The sequence below is a fragment of the Gallinula chloropus genome (genome assembly GCF_964237585.1).
Source record: "Gallinula chloropus genome assembly, chromosome: 21".
In the NCBI taxonomy this organism is placed as follows: Eukaryota; Metazoa; Chordata; class Aves; order Gruiformes; family Rallidae; genus Gallinula; species Gallinula chloropus.
In genome coordinates this window covers 8,059,446-8,078,013 of record NC_140106.1, presented here as the reverse complement: position 1 = coordinate 8,078,013, position 18,568 = coordinate 8,059,446, and the positions used below count along the sequence as shown (strand labels likewise).

The 18,568-nt window shown below is 51.9% G+C and overlaps 1 protein-coding gene across 2 annotated transcripts in view; it reads left to right on the top strand.

The window, feature by feature from the left end:
- Window positions 1-93: 93 nt before the first annotated feature.
- DPYSL2 (dihydropyrimidinase like 2) overlaps window positions 94-18,568 on the top strand; it is a gene marked incomplete at its 5' end in the record, with an annotated part of 46,185 nt that continues 27,710 nt past the window's right edge. For both annotated transcript variants that reach the window (XM_084274024.1, XM_084274025.1), the window contains 3 exons: window positions 94-444; window positions 12,324-12,412; window positions 13,613-13,797. In XM_084274024.1, coding sequence (XP_084130150.1) covers window positions 94-444; window positions 12,324-12,412; window positions 13,613-13,797 — 625 coding nt within the window. The remainder of the gene's footprint in view (window positions 445-12,323; window positions 12,413-13,612; window positions 13,798-18,568) is intronic.

Genomic DNA, 18,568 nt, shown 5'->3' with positions numbered 1-18,568 from the left:
CTTTTTTTTTTCCTTTCCTCCTTTCGTGTGTGTGAAGGAACCTCCTGGTTACCGCTGTTATTATCTTCCCTTAGCAGGTAGACCACACGAGCCATGGCTGAGAGGAAGCAGTCTGGGCGGCAGGGCGAGGAAGAAGAAGTGCCGGCCTTCTTCAAAAACCTGGGCTCGGGCAGTCCCAAGCCCCGGCAGAAATTCTGTGGCATGTTCTGCCCGGTGGAAGGCTCCCTGGAGAACAAGACCATCGACTTCGACTCCCTCTCGGTCGGCCGCGGATCTAACAAAGTCGTGGCAAAGCAGAAGGATGTTGCCCACCTGGGTCCGGATGCTCAGTCCGTCTATTCCAGGCAGAGCGGGAAGGGAGGGGAACCATCTGTTGATTGCTGGAGAAAGGTGGAGATCAGGACTGCCACTGGGAAGGAGGCGCTGCAGAACCTGAATGACAAGGTGGGTGCATGTATATGTGTGTGAGATGCAGCCTGAACACGCGATAGGCTGCAGGGGGGATGTATCCTTCCCACCTTGCAGTTCCTTGCTTTAATGGCACTTGCACATACGAGGCAGTCAGCATCTTCCTCTAAGCAGCAGCATCTCTACCAGAGCCAGACCTCTAATGGTACCCGTGTGCTCTCTGCAGGTGTGCGGATGTGCACAGGGAGGAGGGCAGAAGAGGAAGGGAGCCCCCGCACCCCCAAGCACCCTCCCTTTCCCCGCCCCGCCTTCCTATTTGGAGATAGAGTCTGACTTTTCTGTTTCTTAGGCGATTCCCCCCCGCGCTCGGGTAGCACAATGCCCCACCCAGCTAGTGAATGCAGCGCACGGAGCAGAGACGCGGTTGTTAGCAAAAGAGCATCAGTGAGCCTCCACCTACAGGGATCTAATCCCTGCTGGCTTCTCCCAGGGGAAACTCCTGCCCCCTCCTCCCAGGGGAGGACAGACTGGAGTGACCCCTGGGAGCTGTATTTCAATACCAATTCTGATCAAGGCCTTTGGCTACAGTGGGAATTTTTGCTTCAGGACTTTCACAGGAGTGGGGCATTCTCTTAGAAACCCACTGAACTCCTCCCAGTCTTTTAAGACTCCCGAAGCTGTTTTCTCACTCCCTGTGTGTGTCATGGTGTAATAAAGCCTATACTCTTCCCAAGGCAAAGCCCATTCAAGCCCTAGGTCAGGCTGACCGCACACGTTGGCTTTCCTGGATAAACACATTTGAGCAAGCTTTATTCAGACCTGAGCCACGAAATACTCCGTGTGTTCCTCTGACAACGCTGGCTCCTGTGCATGGGCTGGAAGAGCGGAAAGGAATGAAGCACCAACCAGCAAACGGATAACTCCTGGCATACTGGGAAAGAGTTTCTGTGAGTAGTCCCTCAGCGGGTTTATGGAGCAGTCTGTCCTTCTGGGAGCGGTTTCTAGGAGGTGCCTCCTGATTTTTATTCGTAGTGTGAACTGCATATACAGGGTAGAAGTCTGCCTGGGATTTATAACATTCACCACTTTCTCCTGCTTTGAGAAATGTGAAACGTTACTGGGCATGTTACTGGGGGCTCGTCCTCCCCAGGGCAGGCCCTGCGCTGCTGCCTCATTCTCCAGTAGGGTGAGGGCTCCGTCCAGCCATGTTTCCAGGTCTGAACAACCACTGTTGATGGTGAGATTGCAAAGGCAGGCCCTGACTTTGAGAAACACTGTGCACTAACTTTTAATCAGGAGTGGGATGTGTTCCATGACACTTCAGACCGGGTTTGTGGAACCCAAACAAGAGTTCCCCACTACAGATGCCTGTGGTTTGGTTACTACTGAGTAACCTACCATGATTAATTAGTCTTGTTGGACTAACCCAGGTGCATCTCAAGAGTAAAGAGCAAGTACCTTTTTGGCTTGGGGAGTCAAAGGTTTGGCAATTCAGGACATTTTCAGGACTTATTTTGGGCAATTTGATGTGGTGATGTCCTCTGAGACAGAAGTATAATTCTGAAAAGATTAATTATTTTGTGACTGAAGGGCACCAGTGTAATAAACCAGTGTGAGCACAACATGGTGAGAGAACAGAAATCCACACAAAATATAATCACATATTTTAAAAAGTGCAGGGTTTGGTTCTGCTTTATAGGCTGACACATGTAACTGTAACCTGAGGGTATGACACAACGGACTGGAGCAGAACACCCCACCTGTTTCTCGGTAGCTTCATGTGACACCGATGCCAGTGGATTGTGTTGTCAGGGGCTGTAAGCAGTTGGGGAAGTGCAGCCTTTCGTTCTCAATGTCTCCTTATGGCTGGCACTTTATTGCAGGAGTGTTTTAGCTTTGATGGTTTTCCAGCCAACTGCATCTGGAGCTTGAATCGGTGGTTAGATCCTCAGCAGGTAAAACTGGCTTCACCTCAGTGTAGTTAATAGAAATCTGGTCATGGTGATAGCTAAAGCTCAGTGTATTTAAAAGAAAAAAAAGTATAGAAAAATAATGTCTCAGGAAGTGGTGTTAAAGGAAATTAAGTGCATTAAAATCATTTCAGATAGGTGTTAAAAGGCTTCTGAGGTTTTGCAGCTGAATTTGGCCCATGATTTTCAAACCTCTGCTTAAGCATTTAATACCACATCTGCAGTAGGTTCTCCTCTTTCCATGTGACAAGAGTCTGACTCACAGTGGAAGGGAACAGGACTCTAATTTTTAGGGTCCTGAATTTATAACTTGTGTAGATTATTTCACAATAGGCTGGAAATCTTACTGCTTCTTTATCTTGAGGCTGAAATAGTTGCCATTTGTGTCAACCCACGTAACAAACAACATAGAGGATGGGCCATGCTCTGCTTCAGCACCTAAGGGATTTCAGGAGCTGATGGGATGGGTGCTGATCAACTGGAGGCACGGAGACAGGTGGAGGTGGTTTAGCCAGTGATCTAAAGTGGGTTTAGGACATAACCATCCTTTCTGTCACTGTACAGAAATTCCTTGGATCAATCTCCACTGAAATAATTAACTAAGCAAGATGGACAAGCGATTTTTTATCTTCTGGAGGGCTTTCCCTGTGGGGAGGGCAGAGCGCTGCCGCTCACAGCCAACAGAGCTGTGTCCCCTTGTACTGAGATAAGTAGCTGACACTAGGCAAGCACTTTTAGAACTGACAGGAGGCAAATCAGGTGCAAAACACAGTGTCATGAAGCCTTGGGCATCACTGGACTTCTTGCTAAAACCTCAAAGCTCTTGGGATCGTGATGGTTCACTCCTGGAGAGAAATAATGAGTAACAGGACGTTGTTGAGAGCTCAGATAATCATAGACTGGAGCGTTAATGGGACTGTTGTGTGAAACAAAGAAGCAGTTCCAGACAAGTGGAAATGCAATTCTGAGTTTAATTTGTTACAAAGCCTTGTTTTGGTAATCATTGCTTGCAAAATAATCGTGCAGAAGGATGACTGGCATGTTCCTCCAATGGACCATAATTGTTTGATTACTGAAGCTAACAATAATGAGCACAAATGCCTCTTCACTTCTTAGATCCCTCTCAAAGCCATCGGCTGGAAGGTGCTGGACACCCCATGGTCTGTTAGTCTTACGTCAGGAATTCACTGACATTCTCTCTCATGCAGAAGTGAGCAAGGGGCTTTGATAGAGGGATAACTGATTATTAGAGACCAGAGGGAAAACTTAAATACCTGGGGCCAGATGTCCCTTCCCAGTTTGGAGCCCAGCCAGCTCAGAGGGCTGGTCTTTCAGCAGCACAGTGTGATGCAGGCTGTGTCTCAGGGCATGGGTACGGTACCTGCCACAGTGAGACCACAGCTTTACCTGCCACCCTCATGCCAGTGCTAAGGACATTACCTCTGGGTCTGTCTGTGGTGGTGTTACAAAGTTGGGTGATGTCGGAGGCAGCAAAGCTTGTGTGGAGTAGGTGTGAGTGTGCTCTGCACAAACTCCCTTACCCTAAGAAGGGACTGCATCTGGGAGCTGTAGGAGATCTACTAAACCCAAACCTCTTCACTGTAAGATTCACACAGAAAGGGGATGTCCTGTTCTTTGGTCACCTCTGGAATGAATCTCACAGCACCAGAACAGAGTTCTGAGTCCCATTTTCTCATTCCTGGAGTAACAATTGTCCTGTGCATCAAAGGCAGGCAAAGCTGGCTGGCACAAGCAATGACAGCAGCTGCTGAGAGCCTGATGCTTCGCTCTGTAGGTTACTGTAAAGTTATGAAACAGCACAAGCGACTGTGACAACAGCCATGGGACAAGAGTTCCCATGGGCCAGGAGGTGCTGAACTCTGCACTGGCTCAAGGGAGGTGCAGTGATGCCCCAGTGTCCCACGCTGCTGTTCCACAGAGGCTGTGTTTTAAGATGTTGTGTTTACAGCAAAGGGCACAGCAGGAGTGTGTGAATTGTTCAGAGAGGACAGCACACTTGTGCTATGTGCTACCTAGGACAGAGCAACCCCTGTCCAGAACCCCAAAGAGGGCTGTCTGCCATAACCTGCCACCAGGTTAACTGTGGAGCAGCAGCTGGAGCTTGTGGAAGGACAGTTAAGATGGTAGCACACCTGAAATGCTCAGGGCATTTCCTCCAAGTAGTACACTGTAACAGTAACAGTCATCTCAGGAGGTTATTTCTGAACCTTCTCAAGGTTTCCTGGGGTTTTAAAGGAAACAAAATCAATGGGAAAGTTAATTTTAATTTGCAGATCAAAGGTATAGTTTTATCGACCTGTTTGTGTGGCTGGAAAGTGAGTCTCCCCCCTCACAACCCCAGCCTGTTCTCTGGGAAGCTGCATGGTTTTACCTCCTCATAGTAGCATTTTTGACCTCGATGGTCATTTCCATATCATGACACTTCAAATTTTCCCTGTAAGCTAAGAAAACAAACCAAAGGTACCCACTGGCAAGTGTAATTCCCCTCTGCAATTTAAAGCGACTCATACTGGACAGTTCTTTCATCTTCTCTGGGAAGGACAGATGCGCTCCTCCTGCCATGAATCAGCCTGTATTTAATCCTCCCAGCACTTCCTAAGATGCAGGGGGTTGCTGGATCCATGGGAATCTCCTTTCAAGTCCCTGGAGCTGATGCAGTGATGGGCGTGGGCTGAATCACCACACAAAATCAGGGCCTGATGGGTGAACTCCGGAAAGCTCTTTTGGCTCTGTCCTGACCAAAGCCTTGCTGACCTTGGCAGGGGTGAGTCCTCAATGGGGAGTGGGGATCATTAGCATCCAGCAAGTCTAAAGGGAAATCTAGAGCTCGTTGATGGTGAAGTGCTAGAAGCTCAGGTACTTCCAGGAATGCATTAAATCCATCTCCCCTCCCTCTTCAAGTTACATTTTAAAATGTGTATTTCCATTTGCAGGTTCTATCATTCCATAGCAAAATGTCCCTGTGGATAAAACTTGTTTGGCAGAGTAAAAGCAATCTGGTGTTGCAGAAATTCTGCAGGATTTTTTCGCAATTACACTAAAAATCCAGAGAGGAAAAAGACTCTTAGTGGGTTTTTTCCCAACCATCCAGTAATTCCAGAGTGGGAATAAAATCCCTTGCCACATGCCTCATGGCAGTCTGCAGAAGCTGTAAAGTTAAGATTCAGAGCTGATGTAAATCGGTTTCCACTTCTGCCTGTGATGATTTATTTTAGCATAGATTATCGCTGTGCAGAAACTCTCATACTCTTGTGCCATTTTCCCCCAAGACCTTTCTAGGAGACAAATTTAGGCATTTAACATTAAACGAGTCTCTGCTGCAGAGAGATGTCCTACGCCAGCTGATATCTGTGTGGAAATGGCTGATGGCAACCTTGTGCATCCGCTGGCCGACAGCCCCGGAGCCTCCGGACGGGCAGGGAGACTCAGCCAGCACAGAGCAAAGCTGGGGTGGATGCTGGCAGTGCCAGTGGGCAAGCACTCAGGTTTGTGCATCTCCTCCCCTGCTCAGCCATTTAGGGGTGCTGTCAGGGCCCTCAGAAGTGCTGATGTAGCGTAGCTGAAGATATTTATGTTCCTTTGCTGTTCCTCTCCTGCTGATGGGACTTGGCTGCAGCAGCCTTGCTGGTCCTGCTGTAGTGGCTGCAGTTCTGGAGCAGGGCTGGGCTGGTCATCCATCCTTCATCACTGTCCTTCGTTAACTGTTGGCAAGGAAGCTTGGGCAGTGCTCGTTCTCTATGGCACCTTCTAATTTTAGTGTGCTCGGCCTGCCAGGTGTGCTAATGGATCTGTGACCTCCAGAGTGCATCAACAAGATCTAGAAATCCCATCTCCTCCCATAGCACCGTGGCAGGAGCTGTCACTGCTGTGACAGCCGGGCCAGACACAAACCCATGAGGAGTTGAGAAGCAAGGTCAAGTCTCTTCTTTTAACCTAGGGCCCGACTCCTGCCCATGACACTTCCTGAGTAATCTTTCTCATTCTGACTTGCAGGGGGAATTGAGATGTGAAATAGCTTTCCAAGGGGAACGAACCAGCTTTTGCACACACAAAAGTATTTTAAAAAAATGCAGGTGTGTATCTTAGTCTGTTGGGACTGTTCTCATCCCAACACTGTCCGTTAGCTTCAACAGCTCTTCTCCTTCCCTCCTGCTCACCTCCCCTCGTGTGTTAGTACAGCAGACAATACCCATCCCTTGCCTTTCTTTGGCAAGGCTAAATAACACCAGTTGGCAGCTACATTAATAGTTTTAAATTATGTATTTTGACAACCTCTTAGCTTGTAGCTAACAGGAAAGAAGATTGGGTTGTACTGGCAGTTGGTGGAAAGGAGCCAGGAGATACACCTGGGAGCCCAGCTCTGGTCCTTGGGGTATGCACTAAATCGTACGGAGGTGTTTTGAATTTGGTGCTGTGGAGGTGCTGAATATTGAATGACCATGTATCTTTCAGCTCTTAATCTCTTTATTCTGTACTACTTAGGTTCTTGCATCATGGTGATGGGAAGGAAAAGCCAAGTGTCACCTCAAGATGCGTGATTACTTTCTGAACCTAGTTACAATTGGATCCAAATTGTGGGATGCATTCAGGGCTCAGGAGCTGTTGTGAATTAGGCCCGTAAGCAGCAAGGATTACTTGTTAAAGCAGCATTAAAATATCTCCTGTTGAGTAGATAAGGACAGCATTAGAAATATTAGCCTGCTGATGACATCACCCCTCAGAAGGGGCATCAGTTTATCCTGCCAGTGCCACCGTTCCACAGCTTTTAGTGTCCTGTGGAGAAACATCCTGCCCAAGGTCTGGGAGGCAAGTCAGTGCTGGGGTCAGACAGTCCCCTGCACCCATCTCTGTGGTCGTTCCTCTGTAATCATGTTGCTGCTGCTTGGGCCGCATCTTGAAGTGGTGGGTGGTGGACACAGCACGCCTGGGATCAGCTGCCCAGGGGCCTTGATGCTCTAACCCTGAGGCAGCATTTGCTCCCTCTGATAGCCGAAGGCAACCAAAGGCAAGGAACCATTCAGATAGATACAAAACTGGGGAGGAAAGCTAGCATTAAAGGGAAAAAAGGAACAGTTGCTCTGCCTAAATTTAGAAGTCTGATGTAGATGCTTTCTGCCACGTTCTGAGCAAAAATGTGCTGAGGTCTCAGAACATCTTCCAGCACGTACCGGAGAGGGGCCGGGCAACTCATTTAGTATTGTCTGTTCCGATCGCTGAGTCAAAATAAAGCCCTTCAGGCTAACAGATTAATCATTTTGCTGCTGCCATGGGCCACTTCTTCATTTGCTACTTAATTGGATATCAACTGATTGGCATTTTAGGTAGTTGAATGTTGCCCGATGACTTAGCTATACCTGGGAAGAGCCTTTTACCCTGCTCCTCTATACCCCTTGTGAACCGATGCACAGACAGGGGCCCAATGGTTGTCTCTTTGAAGAGATGTTGCCTTGATTTCCTGCAGTAACAGGCTGAAGGTTTCTGTTCCTGGCATGGTGCACATCATGGGCTTCACCAGCCGTTCGGGCGTGGAAAGGCCTCTGCATCCTGTGGTCGGAGAAGCTTGTGGTTTGCTCTGTGTGCCGTGACTGAGGGGCGAAGGTAAGTCAGTGCCAGGCCTCATCTGTGCCACAACCTCCGGGCCGAGGTGGGTGCGTGCGATTGGAGATCTCCCGAGGGTGCCGGGTCCCACGGGTGCGGTTTGGGCTGGAGCAGCCCTCACGCCCTGGGCGGGGATCCATCCCGCCTCTCCCCATGGCGCGGGGCAGGCGCCCTGTGGGTAACCGGGGTCGCTTCTGCCGTTTAACGCGTTTCCTTCCCCGAGGTCGGGGGCTGGGAAACGGGGAGGCCCCGCGGGCGAGCGGGACACCGGGGCTGCGGCACGGGCCAGCGCGGCTCCAGCCCAGCTCTCCCTGGCCGGGGAGCGTCAGGCCGGTGGCCGGGCTCTATTGTCCGGCCGGGGGCGCGCAGGAGGCGGCATCGCCGGGCGATGAAAGGCCCGGGAGTGGTTTCACCCCCTTCCTCCCCCCCGCCCCGATGTGCTGCCCTTCCCCGCAGTTTAGCGCTAGGCCGGGCGGGGCGGGACAAAGAAGACGGAGGGCAGCGCCTCTTCCAGCGCACCGGCTCCGCCGGCGGCCGCCGCCCCTCCCGGGGCTGCAGCTGAAGGCAGCCCAGGGGCTTCGTGCCACCGGCCCGCGGCCGCTTTGCAGCCGCGCCGGGCGGGGCGCGGCGCTGCAGGGCCCGCACTGACGTCGCCATCGCGCTGCTTTGCATATCGGCGCCTTCTCCTCTCCCTATTGGGCGGCTGCCGCCTCTCATTTGCATCCCCGCCGGGCCCTCGGCCAATGGCGCCCCGAGCTGCTCGAACCCCCTCCCGCCGCGGGGAGAGGGAGGGGAGCGGCCGGTGGCGCATGCGCCGCTGCCTCTCCGCCGCCGCTGTTGTTGCTGGTGGCGCTCGCCCCCTCCCTGCACGGCCGGGGCTGGGCCGGGCTGGGCTGGGCCGGGCTGCGCGGGGCTGGGCTCCGGGCGGAGGGAAGAAAGGGAGACGCGCAGGGGAGGCTGCTTCTCCCCTTCCTGCCGTTGCGGAGAGAGCAGGGCTCGCCTCCCCGCCGCGCCCTCCCCGGCGGAGCCTCCCCCCGTCCTCTCTTCTCCCGCTCCCCTCCTCGCTGGTTCGGGCTGGGCGGGTTCGTTCCCGCTCTGTCGCGTTATCCGCGTCCTCCTCTCCCGCGGCGGGGAGCTCGGGGAGCAGCTGCTGCTCTGCACGGGAGACAATAGCGGCGCGGCAGCCGCCCCGCTCCTCCAGCAAAGCCGCAGCCCGCCCCAGGCGCGGGCCCTGACTCCCCGCGATGTCTTACCAGGGGAAGAAGAACATCCCGCGGATCACGGTGAGTCGGGTGCGGAGGGGAGGGGGGAGGGGTGCGCGGGGATTAAGCCCTTTGTGTGCCGGGAGGGCGACGGCGGGCTCTGTGCGGGATAATGAGATCAGGGCTAATGCGGCGCTTCCCGTGCCGCGGCTGGGCTGGGGCTGCGCGGCGGATTGCGCGGGGTCGGGAGAGATGCGGGGCGGCGGCGGGAGGGAGTGGGGGGCGGTGTGTGTGTGTGGGGGGGTCAGCATCGCCTGCGGAGCCGCGCTACCGGGAGAGCTCCGGGGGTCGGCGGTACCTCGGGACGGGGACGGAGCCTTCCCCGCACCCCCCCTCCCCTCCATCCCCATCCTGCCCCATCCCGGCGAAGAGCGGCCGGTGGTGGGAGCGGGCGCGGCCCCACGCCCGGCGGGCAGCGCTGGGGATGGAGCGGGATTCCTTCCTCCTTTCCCTTCCCCGAGAAGCTTCTCGCAACGCGCCGCTCGGCGCGGTCCTGGGGGAAAAGGGAAGGCGCCGTTATGTAAAGCGGGGCCGATGTAGGGCAGGCACTGCGGGCCCGGGGCGCCGGCTCCCCGGGACGTAGGCGAGATGTCCGCATCTAACGGGCTGTCGGAGCCAGTCGGTGTTTTCCCTTGACGCGGAGCTGCGCGTTCCTGGCAGCGGCGCAGCGGTCACACCCATCCCAGCGCTGCTTCCCCAGGCTCGGAGGCAGGGAGCTGAGCTCTGGAATGGGGCTGTGGAGCGCGGCGTTGGCGCAGGAGCCGCTGCGCCGAGAGGTTCAAGGCGGTGGTTGGGGACAGCAGGGGCTGCGCAGAATTGGTGCGGGATAAATGGAGCAGGGAGGGGGGGAAAGGAGGGAATAATTTCCCTCCAAGAGTCCAATGGTGGAGCTTAAAAAGAAGCCGATGTTTGAATAACAGTGGGTTTGCTGCTGGATGGCTGTCATGGGCCAAAAGTAGCGTGACGCATTTTTTCTTAGGGCTGAACGCTCTGATTGATGCTGCGTGCGCCCGATGCGGCTCCCTTGCAGAGATAAGGGAGAGGAAAAAACAGATTATGGCCTTATTTGCTGTTGCATAAACCCAGAATTGATCTACGGGGACGTAACGCTTGAAGGAGGGGGATAATCGATGCCTCGCTGTGCTGTTTTGACTGCATCAGTGGGGTGAAGGCGCACGGATCCCCTGGCAGGCCCTGGCAGGGCTGCAGGCTGCGTGCGCTTTTGTCTCCAAGGTGGTTGAAATGAGCAGGAGGATTCGCACTGAGCTCACAGTTGGTTACAGCCGCAGCAGCACCAGACCCGGTTACCAGCGGGACCGTTCAGAGCATCATTAAAATGGTCCAGGCAGTGGGGTTTTTTCAGCACTTAGATAGATATATATTTTATGTATCTTCCCTAATTGATGCCCAGTGCATTAGGACTGGGTCTGCCTGTGCCATCGATGGGCAGACTCACTGGTTGCAGCAGCAGCCATCCGTTTGAGCAGCACAAGGGCTCTGCGCTGGAGGTGGGCATGGATACTGCAGTGTTTCTGGGAGCGGTAAACATGTCGGGCACTTTGCTGGAGAGGCTGGCGTTGAAAGACAAGTGGGTTTTACACGTCCCAAGTTAATTCATTCAGGCTTATTGGCATTCACAGCAGACGCTAAATTTAGATCTTGGGGGTTTCGTTCTTTGTCTTATTTTTTAATTGGTGGCGTTTTTCAGGGAAACTGTTGCAGTGGTGGGAGGAAGGAGAAGGAGGAAAAAGAGGAGGGGGAAGGAGAGACTTGACATCTCATGGATGTTTAGCAGTTACGTAAAAGATGGACATAATGGCAGAAATCAGTAGCTGATGCAATTCCTGTCGCCCTTTTGGCGTTCAAAGAGCCATGTCAGCATCCGTCAGTGCAGTTTCCTTATAAACTCTCTGGGGAAAGTGCCCAATTCTTCTGGTGCACCAGCAGAGTCCCAGCTCAAAATAAGGGCCCCGAGCAGCGCTGTCCCTAGCTCTATGTTTTTGCTGTAAGCCTGAGGCACCCCAAGCCCCACTCTGCCCATTCTTGTATTCAGCGCTGGGCTTTGCCAGCCAGGCTGTGCTGTGCCACTGGAGCTTTGTTCTCTTGCAAAGATGGTTTTGGGAGGAGGAAAGCAAATATGAGTAAGTGGAAGTGTAGATACGAGGGCTGAGGTGCAGTTTGAACTGAATGCTGTGTAACGTGTGTGCTCTGCTTTAAATATGTACATCTAATGCAGGGAAGTGAAGGAGCCCAAGGGATGTCACTGGCACTTCTGGCTCTGCAGAGTGTTTCGCTCTTGTTTAATGCTGCTGCAAAAAAAGACAAATTGGGTTTTGACCTCAAATCTGACAGAAGTGAGATGTGACCTGGGGCTGTGATAAAAGCACACCGCCCGATAGCTGCCTGGGTATAATTACCCTCCTGTTCCTGCCAACGTGCCTTCTAATTGAAGGGAGTTTTAATAACCCTTTTATTTCATCTTAAACTTGCTCTGTTCATACGTGCTTAGTGCATCTGGGGATGCAGCGGTGCTCTGGAGAGGCAGTAAAAGCGTCTGCTTCGCCGCAGCATCACTCAGTTGGCCAAAATGAGTTTGTTTGTGTTGTGTAACCCCTGGCAACAGACTTTTGGTCCATTTCCTTGACAGCAGTTTGACTCAGCCAAGTAGTGACTCCGGTGTGTGGGTGCATGTAGGAAATTTTGCATATGACCAAGGCAGGAAAAAAATAGCAATGGGGCTATTAACACACCCCTCAGGGTGTTATTTCTGCAGGTGATGGTGGCAGGCTGCAGGTATCAGTGAAGCTGCCGAGCAGTCGAGCCCGCTGGATCCCACCTCCTTTCCCCCCACCCTGAATTTTTTGATTATCAGGGCGATGAAAGGACTGGCAGATGAAATAAAATGTTTTATCTCCCCAGTTGAAAGCGCAGCGATTGACTGGTGTTGTGACACGCGCCTCTGAATAATGCAGAGGCTGTTTCCCTCTCTGCTCTTTCATCTCTGGTGCGGCTGTCGGCGTTCTCCCGCAGTAACTGGGTATTGTTGTGTGCTTCTGTGTTGCAGAGCGATCGTCTCTTGATCAAAGGTGGCAAAATAGTCAATGACGACCAGTCTTTCTATGCAGACATTTACATGGAAGATGGGTTGATAAAGTAAGTGAAGCCGCGTGGTGGTGGAATGGGTGAGCGAGGGATAACGCCCTCTCAGTGGGCTGTGCTGGGTTACAGTGGAAAATGACTATTTCACCTCTACCCTGGTGTTTGAGGGAAGTGTTGAATTTAATAAACAGCTGAGCCAACTCCCCCCATTGCTATTAAAGCACAGGTCAGAGTAGGGACTTCCATGGGCTTAGTTGTAGCCATGCGAATAGCCCCACGCTGAGATGACACACGTGTTTGGAGTTACCTGTGTTGTTATGTTTTACCCAGTTATGGCTTAAAATGTTTTGAATCCTGAGTTCAGAATCCTGGTACAGTTTTAGGGCAGGAGCCTGGGCTTAGGTGACCTCCCAAGGTCTCTTGCAGTGCTGTCCCCTATGATTCCATGGTAGGAGGATCAGTCTGACCCCCCTTAAAGTTAATAATGATCCTGAACTCAAGGACTGAGGTTCAGACCTCTTCCCAGCACACTCGTTCTCTCCAGTCCCGAAACATGCCTTTTCTGGCACGTTAAATAAATTACAGATTTCTTTGGAAAATTACTCTTAGGAAAAAAACTGGCCAAGCCAGAGGTTACAAACAAGGAATTTTCCTGTTCTGGCTAAGTGGTCAGCACATGTGCTTTGCTAATCAAGGTTGAAAGTTAAAGGAGCCAGCCAGGGACAGATAATTAATTGCAATATGTCATCTGCTATTGCGTTCTTAAAAACCTGCCTGTGAAGAGTTTGGCTGGGAGACCTTTGAAGGTCTCATCAGGAATTTGGTAACTGGTGTCTGCAGGAGTTTATGTTTGTCCAGGGACTATGTAATATTTATGGATGAAAGGAAAGCAAACAATACAGAGGCAAAACTTCTTCCCCTGCTCCCAAAACAACCCTGAGATCTAAATTGCCGCGTTTGGTGGGGTGATCACCTGGTCACCTGCACGGTCCCCTCTCCAGCTGCCTGCCAACAGGCTCCTTTCCTTCCTCTTAGGACCAGCACTGCCCCAAGGTAATTGCACACTTTGCTCCTAATTATGCAGCTGCTTCAAGAGGAAGAATAAAATATGATCAGCTCTGTATGCTGATCCTGTGTGTGGCTTTATATGGAGAAAAAGAGAGCCCTGGCCGGGTGAAGTAGCACAAGGGTGTGTGTTTACAGGCTGCCTGCCTTGTTTGTGTCTGACTTGCTCTTTGGAACCTGTTTATCCAGGCAAATAGGAGAGAATCTGATTGTGCCAGGGGGAGTGAAAACTATTGAAGCCCATGGCAGGATGGTGATTCCCGGAGGGATTGACGTTCACACCCGCTTCCAGATGCCGGAGCAGGGGATGACATCTGCCGATGACTTCTTCCAAGGGACCAAGGCTGCACTGGCTGGGGGCACCACCATGATCAGTAAGCTGGCTGTTCTTTCTCCTCCTAGAAAGCTTTGCTTTTCTCTGTCTCTAAGTATGGGGACTGTGGGCTGTGTGAGTGGTGTTATTTTGCACCTGGTACCTGTGGTGGGGTATCAGAGCAGTAACTCTGTGACCAGTCATGGGAATTAGAAAGCAAGGCATCCCTGTATCCCAGCGCTGGGTGCACACACTGAGAGCTTCACAGAGGTGAGCACCAGCTGACTTACGTGTACAGCAGTGATACATATTCATTGTCTCCTGAGAGGGAACTCGCATATTCATTGTTTCCCCTGGAACTCATGAATACACATCACTGTCCTTCCCACATGTGCATTGGTGTTGAGTGGTGGTCTCCACGGGTTCTGTGGTGGTCCTCGATGGTTCATCTCTGTATTCATGGGTGCACACAGACTTCTGGCTGGCTTTCCCAATCATGCTCAGTCCATTCTGGTCCTTGCTCCTGTTATCTCCAAGGACAAGGTCTTTCCTGACATATTTATTACATCTTTATCTCCAAATTTTTTTATTTCTCAAAAGTACCACCTTCCAGCTGTGTTCTCACATTCCAGGGATTCTGCTTCACCCCATTCTGTTCTGTTCTCCATAGTGGTGTTCGTTTTGCCTTTTCAGCTAATGGGGGGGTTCTGATGTCTCTCCTGGCTGCTGAGAAAAGCTTGTGCAGGGGTGGGGAAAGGGCTGGAAATGCAGGACCCCAGGATTTCTGCAACTAGGAGCTGTCAGTCACTTCACTCTTGTCTTCTCTGCTGGGTTTACCTTGCTGCTTGTGTGACTTTGCCAGGTTCTTGGGTGTGCTCCTGCTGAAACCGGTGTCGCTTTGACCTCAGGCTGCAGTATGAGGAGCAGATTCTCTGCATTCCTGTGCCTCTGTTCCGTTCTCCATCACGCCTGTGGATCGATGTCCATCGTACGGTTCACACCCAGAAGTTTGATGCCATGCCAACTATGTGCCTATGAAAATTAGGCTGCTTATTTAAGGATTTGTGTGTGCCCACTTCTGTAGGCAGCTTTAGTGTCAGGGTTTTGTTAGTGCTGCTGTTTCCTCTTTTGGAGGAAGAGAGAAATTGGGAAATGAAAATGTCTCAAAATAAAAAGGCAGACAGACTGACTGTCCTGCAGACAGCAGGATCAGACACTCCTGGGCTCCCCTCTGGCTCTGAAATGCCGTGTGAATGACTTCCAGGCAGTCTATGCCTGCTTGCCTTGGCTACACACAGATGGCTTGTTAGTGCCAGGGCCTTATAACTCTGTGAGTCACTGTTGTTTGCCTTGTTTGAGCTCAGAAAAGCCCCGGCACAGCTGTAACGCGGCGTCCTGGAGTCTGGTGGTGGGTGTGGGAGCTGAGGATAAGGGTGTAAAACGGTGCAATACCTGAGCACCCTGTGCTCTTTCCTGTACAGTGAGGTGCTGCCGTTGTGCAGGAGGGGAGTTGGGGCACACAGAACTAAAAGAGCTGCTGGTGTCTATTGTCCGCTCCACAGACATGCAGAGATCCTAGGCAGAGCCTAACCCTCCTGAGCTCAAACCCAGCTCCTCCTGGGCTAGGACACCCTCATCTCTCAGGGATGGTTGTGAGCAGTGTTTGATCGCTGGCCCCGCGGCCAGATTCAGGCCGATTGATGGGGAGGGCAGGAGCAGGAGCCAGTGGTCCCAACACAGCTGGACTGCCCGTGTTAGTGGGTCTGCAAAAAGAGGTTGTGCCCAGCCTATGAACTTGGTGTGATGCTTCAGATAACTAACCATCTAGTAACCTGGGAAATGGCTTTTCATAATGATGTCGCTTCAGAGTATGAAGTTGGTGTGTGATGATGACCTCGTGCATGCAGGGGATGTGAAGCAGGAGCGTAGCTGTGCGTGGTCTCCTCATGCACGTGAATAACTGGTTTGTCTTCAAATCTTTGCTGTCACTTTACATTAATCACACTGAAACGGGATTTGCTTTTCAGCCTCAGTTGGCTGACTTGGTTTTGCTGGTTGGTCCCTTGTTGGCACACCTGGTTCACACTTGAATTGCCTCCCTTGTTAACTTGGATTAGATCAAAATCATATTCTCTGTCATCTGTGTCAGAGCTTTTCCCAGTGTGATTCTCCCTCAGTGGTGCTTTTAAAAACATGTTAAGCAGAAATTGCTTGGGCAAAATCTTCTCAAGTAGCCCTTTGCTTTGGTTGCCCAAATTTGACCCGTGCAGAGCCTTGTCCTTCAGAAATGTGGGAACTTCTGTAGCTGTGACCTGCCTTTATGGCTAACAGTGTTCATAACACATCTCTGGGTTAGGGGGATTGGAGGAGACCCCCACTTCCTAACATCTCATTCTACAGCTGTGAGAAATGAGCACAGCACTGGTGATGACCACAGGCACTGTGTAGAGGAGGTGGGTGGCTAAACTTGGCTGTACTGCCTTCATGCCTGGGATTAGGGTACCAGAATGCACAATCTTCTCTGGACAAAATCATCTCCCTAGAGCGGAGCAGCAAAGTAATTGGGCTGCTGAAGGTGATGGAGAGACACCTCTGATGGGCAGGTATCAGCAACTGGAGCCTGAGCAGTGGAAAGAGGATAAATAAACCAGTGAGACTTCAAAGCCTTGGATGCTCTGCTCTGTGTCAGCTCAGCTGCTCTTCTCAGAGCCAAATTATACCGTTGGCAAAAGTCTCTCCACAAGGAAGCACACGGAGCTGCCCTCGCAGACGTGCTCTTGGTGGGTGGCCTCTGAGTGTTCCCAAAGCAGGTGGGACTCCTGGTTGATCCTGGCATTGTTTTTCTTCCTTTTCATGATAAACAGGACCAGGTTTAGTGGGTGGGATCTGCGATGGAGCGAGCAGATTGCAGCCCGAAAGCCACACGCTGATGTTTATGTCAGTGTGTGTTTTAAATACACTGTGCCTGGGACTTTCCAGAGGAGGATTTGCTCCTCTCCTGGAAGTGTGGCTGGCTGTGCTCTCTGGGCTTTTTTGGAAGAGCTGCCCTCACGGGTGCGAGCTTTGTCATGGGGAAAAAAAACCCAAACACCCTTTTTTTTTCTCTTCATCTGTGCCCCAAGCAAACTTTGTAGTGTTTCTTTACAAATACCTGTGCTCCATCTGCTCTCCTCCTGTACACGTCACCCTTGTTTTGGGGAAGAAAACAGGTTCCTGAGCTTTGTGCTTCGCTTCGTGCAGTCACGCAGGAGGGCACTTCAAGGCTCTTCACTCCCCAGTCCTTGTAGGGAAATACTTGTGCTCTGTACATTTTTCAGGGAAATTAGAGCAGGAATCTCGGGTCGCTTTCTGTCAGTTGTTGGTTTTAAAAAAAAAACCCTGTGGGTGAAATCCTGGCTCTGGCAAAGTTATGGCAAGTTTTGTCCCCGACCTCAGCAGCGCCAAGAATCCACCCTGTGTGTCTGGGTTGGTTTCAGGGAACTTCAGTTGCAGCCCAGATCAAATCCAGCGTTGTTCCTTTAATTCCCATGGCAAACACATCCAAGGGAAGCACACAGGAGTTCAAGAATGTAACCTATTGTTTCCAAGCCCCGTTCTCATTTATTTCCCTTCCCCTTTAATGTAAATTCATTACTACAGCAGCAAGGGCAGGGGGATCCAGCTCCCAGCCAGTACCAGATGCAGCAGCCCTGTTTTCTGTGGGACTAGTGGGGATTTATCCTGGTGGGAAGCATATCTGGCTCCAACCCAGAGATTCCAAACTGGTCAGCTGGAGTGGCTGGCAGGATGGTCTGAACTAGCCCTTCTTGCTGTACATCCCCCATGTCCCTGCAGGGCTCTCCAGCCCTGGGTCTGGAAGCTGGTGCCTTTTTGTAGCTCCTCGTTCCACAGAGGCCATCTGAGCAGGAATTCCAGCTATGATCCTCCTGTCTCTGCCCTCTTCAGTGCCAAAGGCAAGGCTCCAGCTGACTTTGCTAACGTATGAAAAAAGCTATAGCTGGTTTTGCTGGGCAGAGCTGGGAAGGGAGATGATGTATCAGGGTACAGTTTGCATGATCCTTTCTCTGTTAACACTTAAAACAGTGTTAGTGTGGTATGTCAGCCAAGAGTGAACAGCACCACGTGTGTCTTGGGGTAACACTCAGGAAGAAACTTGGGTTGTTGCCCCCCCCAGGAAGTCAGAACAGGGTGTTAGGGCATTTAGGTTGAAGGGAGGATTCCCCGGGGGATCTGCAGAAGACTCTGGAGGAGGGAGGAGTGTTAGGTGGACTCCAGCTTGGTCAGAGTCTTCCCAGAGCTCCCCTGCCTTCCCTGGGAAGAGAGCGGTCCTGGCTCAGCTTTGGGAAGGATGTGTGCAGGAGCTGCTCTCACAGGAGGCTCTTTCTCAGCCAGAGCCGCAGCTTTGTTGAGCTGAAGATGGTGGTTTTGAGCCCCTGTGGTTCCAGTTTGAGACAGGCTGATGCCCCGGGATGTACAAGAGTCCCTGGAGCTCTGAGTGAAGAGGGGAGGTATCACTGCCAAGAACAGGGTGGCCTCTCCCAAGTCTTGTGATGGGTGAACCCCCATCAGCATCAGTGGTGTAAAACTTCCCGATTTCTGGAGAGGCAGGATCTCCTTTCCCTGCCCATAACCCTTTGGGAAGGATGAGGCCAAGCTGCACATTCACTGGCTCTCTGATCCTCTAGCCTGGTTAATGTCCTAGTGAGCTCAGCCTCTGTCCCAGCCAGCTCCCACACACATTTCAGCCTTCCCCCCAAGCCTGTGCTGCTCCCTGGGTATCCGCTGTCCTTGAGCGAAGCTGCAGGCTGTTACTGCCTGTGTTGACTCAGTCA